Below are 12,410 nucleotides of genomic sequence, written 5' to 3'. Positions count from 1 at the left end.
ATTTGGATCAGCTGGTGGCAAAGAGAAATTGCTTTGTAAAAGTCTTGGACGTTTACAGATACGATGCCTGACAATTCAGTAATCTGGGTTCTGCGGCTTTATTTTGGACTAGCAGATAGGAAACTTAGATTTTTGGAACTCATACTGTATACATCAAAAGTGACAGTGGGCTTAATTTTTGTCAGTAAAGGTCAGTGTGTTAACTTGTGAGCATCTGCCTGAAAAGAAGAGTAGCAGATATGATCTCTACAGGTTCAAGATGAAAGAAGTGGCTTGGAACTGAAGGGAAAAAGAATGACAGCTGGGTATTTGCTCTGTTTTTCTGTGTGCTGGTTATTTGCCTGATTTTGGTGTACAGATCAATGGCAGGGAAAAGCCAACAATACTTTGCTCAGGGGAAGCATTAAAAATGTGTTTAGTCAACGCGCTTTTTGGTGACATGGCTTCATTGTTGTAATGAGTGGAAGGGAAAAATCTCAATGGTCTTTGGCTAAAGTGAAACCGAAATGTTTTTGGAAAATATTCTGTGGCTTTAAAGGCAAAGCAGAAAGTATTGTAGGTACAAACAAATCAAGTTAAGCAGCTCTTGTTTTTTATCACAAAATGTTTATATTCCAGGTTGTATTTAATAGCAATATCAGTGTTTGAAAATTTCACATTCATATAAGAATGTAGGGGATGCAGTCTTCTTGAGTAGCTTTAATTGTTTAATAATTCTTGACACCTGTATTATGAGTCTTTGGCTCAACTGAAATACCCCTGAGCCAATGGCAGCCTGGTTTCATTGTAATGCGCATTTCACAGAGGTTAAATTTGAGACTTGGACTATTGCAGTATGTAATAGAACGGTAAGACTCCTTCCAGAATTGTTAGAAGGATACTACCATTAAAAAACTGAAACTTTCCAGCTTGCAAATGCAAAGTACTTTAGGAAGGAAGATTTCAGTGTGAACTTTCTGAATAAGACACATTTTGAGGAAAGATCTAATTAAACCTCTTCCAGCAGTGAAACTTGCCCATGTTACTTCTAGGAATGGGAGGGATGCAACAAATTTGGAGAAGGGGAGCTCTAAGCTTTGAAATATCTTTCAGAATTTGCCATTGCTGTATTTGGAACTTCAGCTTTCTTGGTTTGAAAGCAGGAAGGAAAAGGCCAGAGCCCCATGTTAGGTTGGAAAGAAGAAATAGAACAGGACAGTAAAGTTTGACAATTGCTGTGGTAGGCTGTTAGGGTATTGGAAAGTTTGGTGAAAGTGAGAACTCCTCTTCCCTTCCCGTGGTTGAGGATGAAGTTACAAATCTATCAAAAGCCTACCAATCAAAGGCTGATATGAAGGATACAATCCTCTATTCGGTGTTCACACATGGTATCTGATTAGAAATTCGACCACTTTGCAGCATCTGGAATTAGCAGTGCGGTTGGGCATTTCCCTTGGATCTCACCCTCCAAAGAAATCTTTCATCTCTACCTCTGGCTAATGTCTGGCTTAAAATATTTTTTTTCCCAAGTCCTGAGCAGGTAAATGTCATAAATGACATGGTGGATATTAGTCAGATGATAACCTTTCTGGATAACTGCATTCATCTTTTGAGCAGAAAGGGATAACTGAGAATTTTATCATGGGCAGTATGATGATATTGAAGATGAACACACAACAAAGATTGAATTGACCTGAAGATGAAAGAAAAATATAAAACCATATTAGAGCTAATATATAAAATATAAGACTGAAGCTTAGAGTTTGCTGTTTAAAGACTTCATAAGACACTGTACTATGGTGTCTTAGAAGCACAAATGTGAACTTTAATATAGCAGACTTCAAAAACACTGATTAAAAGTACAATTTGAAATACTGGGCATGGATTCCACTGCTTCACAATTGACTGTGCCAAAGATTTTTGGAGTGTTCCTCCCTTTTATGCTCATGAGGAAGAGAGAGAAGAAATATATAGCTTGGTTCATTATCAGACCATATACAGCTTTTTTGGCAGTGGGAGCTAGAGGCAAGAGTGTAACTTTTCTGCATGAGGTACACAGTTTTGTTGTGTGGTGTTTTTTTCTTGTAATGCACTGTCTGTGAAGGTGGGGGAAAATGGAGAAGGCACAAAGTCTCATTCTTCTGGAAAGGATTTGGCTTTAATAGGATTGTCTGGCACATTTAAAAGGGACATTCTCAACTGATAAATATAACCAGTCCTAGAATGTCTTAAAATCAATCAAATCTCTGAAACTCAGCACTCCAAAATAAGGGTATCTAGCACCATCAAAATCCCACTTCTTCAGCAGAGGCAACCCAAAAAATGAAGACCACTGGGTTTGTAATTAGATATAGCCATCATGGCATCTCTAGCATGTCTAGTCTATTCTTGTGAACAGGCAGGTTTAATGTGGTGTGCACCCATGTCAGTATCCACATATATCTGTAACCCGATGTGTTCTGGAAAGCTATTTTTAAATGAGTTTCAGTAGTGATCATTTAGTTGTATATTAATTTGGATCTGAATATTTCAATTGCAGATGATGAAGAGAAAGAACTTCAAATGGACCTTGGAGACTATAGAAAGTCACGCTTCAATGATGTGCTTTAAAGCCTGAATTAAAATCTAAGAGAATTTGCAACAGAACTGAAGCACTGCAAAACTGAACCATTTTTGTTTCAGTAATCCTTAAGATGGTAATAAAGAAACAATAATAGGGTTACTTAAAATAAATTTACTTAATGTTAGTTAAGTAATGGAAGGAGACACAAAATGCTGTGTGTATATATGTACATAGTTGTACTATTGCAAATTGTATTATCAAAATGACATTTCTGTTCTGTTATAGTGAGCCAATTAAATTTAAAGACTGTACCTTACCTGTAATCTTTGCTTTTAAAACAAACTAATATATTATCAATTTAGTCTGAATTGTTTCTGCAAATTAGGAAATCTTGTAAACTGGAGAACTTGTACAGTTTGTATCTTACATATGGAAGAAATATACTGTGGAAACAATTGGACAGCCGAAGGACTTCTTTTATACAGGAATATATCATCTGTATGAATGAAAATACCCCTTTGTTTTCCATGGGTGCTGTATTTTGTATTTTGCAGGTAAGCTTTCAATTGAGACAACTGAATGAAAATGTGTAAAAAATATTTATGGGTTGCACCTTCCTTAATAAATTAAGGACAGAGATAGGTGACTGAAACATTCTACAGCAACTTTCTAGAAATCAGAGCCATTTAATCCTAGCACACAGTGACCAAAGTTTATATCCATAGTTGGAAATCAGTGATATTAGAGTATTAGTAACTTCATCCATGATGGAAGAGGTATGGCTAGCTGATTTCACCAGTCAAACTAAAAACTGAATCAGTATTTTAAAACTTCCCTTAACAAAGCTGTAGGAAACTTATTTGCTAACACCTTTAAAGGGTACAAGTGTTTCTTAAATTAGAAGTAGTCTACAACAGTTCTGTATAAATAGCTCACATTAGAGAAAACTAAAGGAAAGTATGTGCAGTCTTTGCAATCACGAGATATAATCATATGAACCCTCTTAATTTCATGAACAGCTCAAGTCTGTCATTTTAATTTAAAGTTTAATACTGTGATACAGATCTCTTCAAGCATTTGACATCTGCACTGTTGCTTTTCTATTTCAAAAGAGTTTGTACTTGTTTGTATTCTGGGTTGAAATACTTTCTGAATTCCACAGAAATGGTTTTGTTTATTTACAGTAAGTTCAAATTTAAGGTTAACGCTACCTGCCTCTCAAAAAGGGCTACTGGGAATAGAATTTATGGGGCCTATGACGGGGTGATTGTACTTTGCTATCTCTGCACTCAGGTTCAAATTTAAAATAGCATCGTATTACATTTAAGGTTCATTGTGGTGATTAAGTGAACATTTTGAATAAATTTTGAGTAAATAGTAAAAGGTCATCAGGTTTTTTTACTTCAGTAACAATTCGTAGTTATACAATAACTTCCTGAAAACAAAGCTTTGAGAAGATTCTGCTTAAGCAGCTGACTTTTTTTTTTTTTTTTTTTTTGGAAGACTTGAGCTTTGTCGACTTAAGCCAGGACTATTCATTACACACTTTAAAAATATTGCATGATGTGAGTATATTTTCAACATGAAAATAAAAAGCTGAACCTGCTCAGTGAGATGCCATAACAATACCCCATTACGATACAAATCTTAAAATTCTAAATTTGCAGTCTTCAGTAGATAACACTGTACTTTGTACACTGCAAGATTTTACTTAAGATGCTTTCAAAATGTAACTTTTGTCCTGAATGAGGTGTTCAAGATTCAGTTACTGAAACCATTTATTGGGTTCTAATAAATTAAGCTAAGTTTTCACTGTCTCATTATTGGCTTTGTGGGCTATTTTAGACAAATCATATGTATCTGAAGTTAATTCTTTTCACCTCGACTTCTTGTGTGTGGTGTTGGGTTTTGTTTATTTTTGTACTGGATTAATGTCTTCATAAAAGTGATGGATTGCTGAATACTAGCCATGCGTAAGCAAATGCTGTGAAAGCTGCTGTTTATATGCCAACCAGAATAGTTATTTTGGATGAGACCATTCACTTCAAGATATGCTTTCACTTGTGATACTAAATACAGGATATTAACCTAGATTTTCATATGCAGAAAGGCTAGGCCACTGCAGAACCTAGCTCCCCTTCTAGGTTGGTTTAAGAAAGTTATAATTTTCCCTTAATACCAAATGCCAGAATGAAATGTGGACACTAAATATTTTAATGTCCTGTGGAAACAGTAAAGTAGGTGTGTCAAGGCTGATTCCCCACTCTGACACTTTGAGTGCAGACGGTGGGGCCTGCAAGGATTTTAAAAATTAACGCCGTCTACTCCAGGCTGGTATTAAACTCCCAAGGTCACAGCTTCTCTCTGACCATGGATGGGTAGATGCTGCCGCCACCCAAGTGCAAAAAAACAAACCCTTTTGAGCAGTGGGTCTCAATCTTCAGCCCAATCAGCACAGCTGCGGCCCATGTGACATCCTCAGGGCCACCCAGGTAGTATTGGATGTGGTCTACAATGGTAAATAGGTTGAGAACCACTGGCTTAGAGTAACTTTATTGATATGATTCTTTCCTTCTTTAATGAAACACCAACTTGACAATACTGCATATACCTATTACATAAATCTATCACTATGTAACTCAAGTGTTTGTTTTTCAGATTTAACTGTTCAGTCCTCTCTAGGTCTGATTTGTGTGATGGTCTCTCTCTGTTACACCATTTCATCAGGAACTCCACAATCATAACTTTCTTACCTACATTTGGGACTCTGCCCCTTTTGAATATTTATTTTGTGAAACAATGGCTTGTCTACTTTAAAAAAAAAAAAAAAAATTGGTCCTAGAAAAGATTTCACCCACCTTGTCTCATTTAAAAAAATGTCTTGCACTAAAATTGGGTGCAATATTCTGCCATGCACTGGCACATCTTGATATGGTTAGTAGCTCTGTCTGAACAAATATCCTATCTAGAATAGGTCTCAATATTTTACATCCTCTGTGGCTGCTGTCGCCTGGCAACATTTGTTATAAATGGAGGAAATTATGCAATCTGCCATTTTTAGACACTAGTAAAATCACTAAAGTGGATACAGTTCATATGGGATGGTTGGTGTACTCACCCTCTAATACCATTCTTGCTGTGAATTATAATTAAGCCCTTTTGTTTTCAGTTGAATCCGATTTTTACGGGGAAAATTCCTGGGTTTTACAAGAAGTATGCATTTTCCAATTTTTACTCTACTTTTGTATCATTCAAATATATAAAAAAACTTATGAGGAAAATACAGTACATTGCATGAGATATTTATTATGATGCTACATTCGTCTGTGTGTATATGCAAAGCTGCCTGTTGAAGTAAGGCTCTATTGGTCCAGAAGATACACATCAGAGCTTGTGTGCCTCTTTGTTCAATGTGTGTATGTCCATCTGAACATACTGATGAATCTCAGGCCCCCACATACACATTTCAAGCTGTTAGCAGATAACGGTTTGAAGATTTGATGCATGAAAATGGGAAGAAAATGAAAATCTATCCTGTCCACTAAAGTAAACCCTGATATTTATCCAGAAAAATTCTTAACTTTTTGCACTGATTTTCAGCTGGTTTTGTTGTAATAAACACCAGTAAATTCCTGTGGAAAATCAAAAACCAAAAACAAAGGGTCCTAATTGTAATGCAGGGATAGTCATTGTCAAACTTATTTCATATAGTTTTCATTTTTGTGATCTTCAGACAGATTCAGTATTGGCCAAACCATTCAGGTGACAGTGGCTGGCTGTCTACAGTAGTCAAAATGACTTGTCAGATCATAACCAGTGAGACTGTGCATTGCCCAGTCCTAACATTCACATTCCTAGGTATGCATACAGGCCAATAATTAACATTATATAGACAGGCAGAAGAAACTATAAATGTCCACACTTGTTCATGCTGTTTTAATAGGAAAACAGAGGAAGTTTCATGTTGGTACTGTTAGAAGGGATAACCTATTAACTCATTATGAGTAACTCAATTCTTCTTTAAAATAAGGCCCTATATTAAGAATTAAATTTAGATTCCAAGGACAAAAGTAATAGGTATGGCTTCCACAGTTTATTTCCTAGTTAATCAAAGCTATAGAATGACGATGAAAAATGTCAGAGTCTAATCCTGCCTCCTGGAGTAGGAGTCCAGAAAAACATAGTGCATGCTGATATTGGTGTCTGGATCTCTTACTGAGAGAATTCCACTTCTTGAGGGCTTTTAGCAGGGGTGCTCTGAGGAAGGTTCCAGCTATATTTGACTACTGTGGAGAGAGATTGACTATCCCTTTATAGCAAAGCGAGTACAGAGGTAGAAATCTCATTTTCTCCATAGTTTTGGAAAATATTTAATTATAACCAATAGAAACATCTTTTGGTGGTCACAGGGTATCAATTTATGGAACCTAATTTAGGTCACTGAGCACTTTACCCTTCATTCTTTAGTGAGCCAACGTTTAAAGAATTTTGTTCCTAATGTGAATTATACTGTCAAACCAATCCCACTTCAGTGAAAAAAACTCTGCATTGTTATGGGAAACTGTCAGTTTTTCTTTAGAGGCTATATGATGATCTATTCATGCCAAAAAAGACATCACTCCAGCCACTACTTAAACTAGAAAACAGGAGAACAAAACTAAAGCTGTAAGCTACAATCAGCGGCACCTTCATTCTCCAGTAACTTCCAGAGTAGAACAACAAAAAAGGTCTAGAAAACATGACATCTGAGGGAAGATTGAAAAAAACTGGGTTTGCTTAGCCTGGAGAAGAGAAAGTGGAGAGGGGACACGACAACAGTTTTCAAATACATAAAAGGTTGTTGAAGGGAGAAAAAAATTTCTTTTAAACCTCTGAGGATAGGACAAGAAGCAATGGGCTCAAATTGCAGTAAGGGCAGTTAGGAAAAACTTCGTAACTGTCAGAGTAGTTAAGCACTCAAATAAATTGCTTAGGGAGGTTGTGGAATCTCCATCATTGGGGATTTTTAAGAGCAGGTTGGACAAACCCCTGTCAGGGATGGGCTAGAGAATACTTAGTCCTGCCTTGAGTGCAGGGGACTGGACTAGATGACCTCTCGAGGTCCCTTCCAGTCCTACGATTCTATGTGCTCAGTCCCATCTCAAATATAGAATTTATACTTTGGACAATATCCTGAGTGGCTATAAGCATGGCTAGTTCAATCCTAATGCTTAAGCTAACTATATTGTGGCACCAATGAGTTCTATAAGTGACACTCTTGCCTGTAAAAGAGGTATTCACAGAGGAGATTCACTTCTAATCATAGAATCTTCAAACCACTCACTCCAGCATGAGGAGAGAATGACAATGCAGATATATGATTAATCTGTTTTTTTTAGTCAAGAGGTTCTCAACCTTTTTCTCTCTGACACCCTCACAACATGCTGTGAAAATTCCATGACCCCGCTGGGCCACAACAGCTGTTTGTCTGCATATAAAAGCCAGGGCCGGTGTTAGTGGGTAGAGAGCCGGGCAATTGTCTGGGGCTCTACACCACAGGGAGCGCTGCAAAGCTCAGTTGCTCAGGCTTTGACTTCAGCCCTGTGTGGTGGGACTTTGGCAACCAGGGCTACATAACTGTGCGGTGGGACTTCGGCTTTCTGCCCTGGGCCCAAGCAAGCCTAATGCCGGCCATGCTTGGTGGACCCCCTGAAACCTGCTCGGGGGCCCTGGACCCCTAGTTGAGAACCATTGTTTTAGATGGTACTAAGATAAGGTTCAAACTCTCAAGAAGCCTTAAAGGTCTAGGGCTCCCTAACTCACTATTGGAAGATTAATTTTGTAAATTTGACAAATTGCTGAACGCTTGTACTTCTTACTCATTTCAATAGATAAAAATATTTAATCTGACTTTTATGGGGAGTGAGATGTGAGTGCATTGCGAGATCTTATCTTCCTTCAAGTAGATGAAAGGAGGAGACTGGTGCAAGGGTTTTTTAAAAAGTTTTTTTTAAGTAAGTGGATCAATTTTTTAAAAATATTTTTAAAAAATTAATTTAATCACAGGATTTTGCTACTGCAGAACCATTTGAGCTGACTGCTTTCCTAGGAGCAACTATAGAACAGAGCCTTTGAAATTTAGCTATGTTCCATCCCCTGCTACAATTAAAACTGACACACGGTCAACAAAAACATAAGTGACTTTAACCTATCCAGTTTTTTAAAAATGGATAGTTTAGAAATACCCAAACCATTCTTGCTAAGTCAGTATCAGTTTCCATGGAAATGGCAGCATACAAAACGGTGACAGATTTCAGAGACACTGCTTCTTGAACACCTGCTTGCCTAAAAACACCACCTAGACTTCAAAATTAAATTGATTCCCACAGTCTGTAGTATTAGTTTTAAAAGAAAAATTAAAACAAAGCACCTTTAAAGGACATCACCAGGGTTTTCTCTATACGTTGATGTAAATAAGAAAATTAAAATAGTCAAGCTAGTCCTGATCTGTGTGCACATCATATACCCACACAGCTAGAATGGTATTCAGCTCATCAAATTCTTGTTTTAATGCCCACAACAAAGTACTCTCTCCAGAAAGCAGCAAATAGGACCAACTGGCCATCCTTTTTCACAGCTTTACATAAATTCAAATTAGATTCTCTTACACTAAATGCTACGTTCTTCCTCTAAAGCTTGTATCACTAACTGCTTGGCCTTGTCTACAGTAGGAAAATAGAGGCATGGCAAAAATGGCCACCTGCTCTACACTAGAGTGCTACACTAGTCCTCAAAATATTTTACAAATGTTCCTATTGGTTGTCTAAAACATTCTAGAAATAATTTTAACTGAAAATGTATTTGAGTTTTAAACACAGCTCCTTAAATTAGGTAAAAAGCCTTGAGGTGAGAACTGACTATGTGTTTGGGCTTTCCAGTAAGTAATTTGCCATCGACTTAAATTCAATAGTTTCCCTTTGGGGAGATAAAAGGGAGAGAGTGTGAAGTAGTGCAATAGTTTACTATTTTTCAGTTAAATTTTTAGTTCCTAACTTTTTTCAATAAGGTCTTGTGAATACTACTACTTCTCTTTTGACACACACGCAGTAGAGCCAATAAAGGAAAATAACATGAAGTAGCCAAGTTGTTTTTTCCCTAGCCTATATTTTAAATGTGCTTCTTACTGATACTAGATTCATCTGTGTAAATGAATATGTTGAACAAACCAAACCTCTGCCTCCACCCTGCTATAAATAAATAAAAATATATATAACCTACCACTTCCCTAAGACAAAAGCCTGAGTAACCAGATTAGTTTTACCCCATTTGCTGAACCTCAGCAAATGTGGGCTCTGTCAGAGCAATGAGGGAAGTAGGTTCCAGCCACAAGAGCTGAAAAAGCCCCATCTGCTGCACCCAGAAATTCAAAGGTAGAGCCTGTGGGTGAGAGTGCATCTCAGTAGTTGTGGTAATACACAGCAGAAGTTGTCCCTTTGGTAGCAAGGACCAAACCATGCAAGGGTGTAAACATTAATGTGAACACTTTGAATATCACCTAGACATGAACAGGAAAACTGCAACCTCTGGAGCACTATTACAGGTTTAAATCACTGCATATTTCAACAGCTTTAATTTCCAATTTACCTGCAAGCATAGCTGCACATGGAGCTAATTGTACTAACTTTGTGGAGGTGACAAAAGCAGTGTTGCCAAAATTGCAGGTCTAGTTATATTTAATGTTTTTCTTAAAGCCCCTGTTCCTGGATTATTGTTACGTGAGACTCTCACCTTTCATTAAAAAAAGTTTCTAGTCTTTATAATTGTGAAGAAAAACTTGAAAATGGGAACTTAACAGCTTTAAAAAGACAAATTAAAAGAATCCCAACTTTATTTATTAAAAATCTCATGATTTTAAACATGCGAGGTGGTCAGTACTATAAAGGAATGGTTTACTGAGGCAAAGCCCATTGGAAACTGCCTAATGACAGGTTTCAGAGGAGCAGCCGTGTTTGTCTGTATCCGCAAAAAGAAAAGGAGGACTTGTGGCACCTTAAAGACTAACAAATTGTTTACCCCCTCCCTCCCACCCACCCCTCTTCCTCACACGTTCTTGTCAACTGCTGGAAATGGCCCACCTTGATTATCACTACAAAAGGTTCGTCGTCGTCCCCCCCCGTCCCCCCCGCACTCTCCTGCTGGTAATAGCTCACCTTACCTGATCACTCTTGTTACAGTGTGTATGGTAACACTCATTGTTTCATGTTCTCTGTGTATATAAATCTCCCCACTGTATTTTCCACTGCATGCATCCGATGAAGTGAGCTATAGCTCACGAAAGTTTATGCTCAAATAAATTCATTAGGCTCTAAGGTACCACAAGTACGCCTTTTCTTTTTGCCTAATGATAATAGCTAGACAAGTGGCTTGAGAGTGATTTTTATAACAAAGCATTCACTTACCTTACTACCAAAATGTATGCTTCCATGTTATACAGTTAATATATATACATAACCTTGTGTCATCACTGTCACCCTTGTCTCTCCCTCTCCACTTATTCGATACCCAACTGTTGTGTTTTGCCCACTTTACATTGTAAGCTTCCTGGGACAGGGACTAGTGTTGTCATCTGTGCAGTACCTAGTACAATGGGGCCCTGACCAAGCTGGGGCCTCTGAGTCCTATCATAATAGAAATAACAACTATTGATGAAAGAAATGAACTGGCTACTGCAGCCTTTCAAGAGTCTAGGAGAAACTGGTGAAGTGGGAGTACCCAAACAGTGCACCTCACAGACAAAGGGAGGCAAAACCATGTCAGTAATGAGGGAAGGAGGAGAAGAGTTTTTATAAAGGCTTCCCCCAACCATTGAGCAACAACTTTCTTCAATTTCCTCAACCAATTTTAATGTATCTTGCTCTGGCACTTGGGGAAGCAGACACTGCACTGTTCAGATTCAATGAAAGAGACATAGAACTTTGAACTCTATTTTCTTACATCAGTGGTTCTCAACCAGGGGCACATGTACCCCTGGGGTACACAGAGGTCTTCCAATGGGTACATCAACTCATCTAGATATTTGCCTAGTTTTACAACAGCCTACATAAAAAGCACTACCCAAGTCAGTACAAATTAAAATTTCATACAATGACTTGTCTATCTTGCTCTATATACTATACACTGAAATGTAAGTATAATATTTCTATTCCAACTGATTTATTTTATAATTATATGGTAAAAGTGAGAAAGTAAGCAAGTTTTCAGTAATAGTGGACTGGGACACTTCTGTATTTTTATGTCTGATTTTGTAAGCAAGTAGTTTTTTAGTGAGATGAAACTTGGGGTACACAAGAGAAATCAGCCTCCTGAAAGGGATACAGTTGGAAAGGTTGAGAGCCGCTGTCTTACATCATGTCCCTAACTCTATCTGAGCATCTCATATTAACATACTGAGGCCACCACAGCCCAAGCAGCCTCTCTGTATCTTGTTTGGCTTCACCTACTTTGAGAAGGGAAGAACATTTGAAAAGTTGGGGGAAAATACTACAGTTTGAATTAAAAGTTACCTTTTCTTGGTATTGCTGTGAACTTTGGCTCAGGCCTTTGCTTCCATATTCCTCCTCAATCCCGCTTTTCATTTATTTTTCCTTCCAGAAAAGAAAATGGAGACAGAGATACATACTAAGGATTTCAGCTCTGCAAGTTAGAAATCAAAGTAGTATATTTATTTAGTTGCCCCCTTTTCTGGCACTTTCCCAATGTGTCTCCTACTAAGCTAGAAACCTAAAAAAAAGTGAAAGCAGCTTTTAAAACCAAAAACCTTTTAAAGTTTGGAAATCTTAATTTGTCTAGCAATATTAACAGCTGTTTATGGCACAGCAGATGCTATGCT

The 12,410-nt window shown here is 37.6% G+C and overlaps 1 protein-coding gene across 4 annotated transcripts in view; it reads left to right on the top strand.

Moving 5' to 3' along the window:
• GOLM2 (golgi membrane protein 2) overlaps positions 1–4,352 on the top strand; it is a 37,398-nt gene extending 33,046 nt beyond the window's left edge. For all 4 annotated transcript variants that reach the window (XM_048868331.2, XM_048868332.2, XM_048868334.2 and 1 more), the window contains one exon: positions 2,519–4,352. In XM_048868331.2, the coding sequence (XP_048724288.2) occupies positions 2,519–2,589 (71 nt within the window). In that variant the 3' untranslated portion in view covers positions 2,590–4,352. The remainder of the gene's footprint in view (positions 1–2,518) is intronic.
• Positions 4,353–12,410: the final 8,058 nt, after the last annotated feature.

This window comes from Caretta caretta, chromosome 10, assembly GCF_965140235.1.
Source record: "Caretta caretta isolate rCarCar2 chromosome 10, rCarCar1.hap1, whole genome shotgun sequence".
Lineage (NCBI taxonomy): Eukaryota > Metazoa > Chordata > Testudines > Cheloniidae > Caretta > Caretta caretta.
Note: the sequence above shows the minus strand (reverse complement) of the source record. Positions and strands in the feature narration are given on the sequence as shown.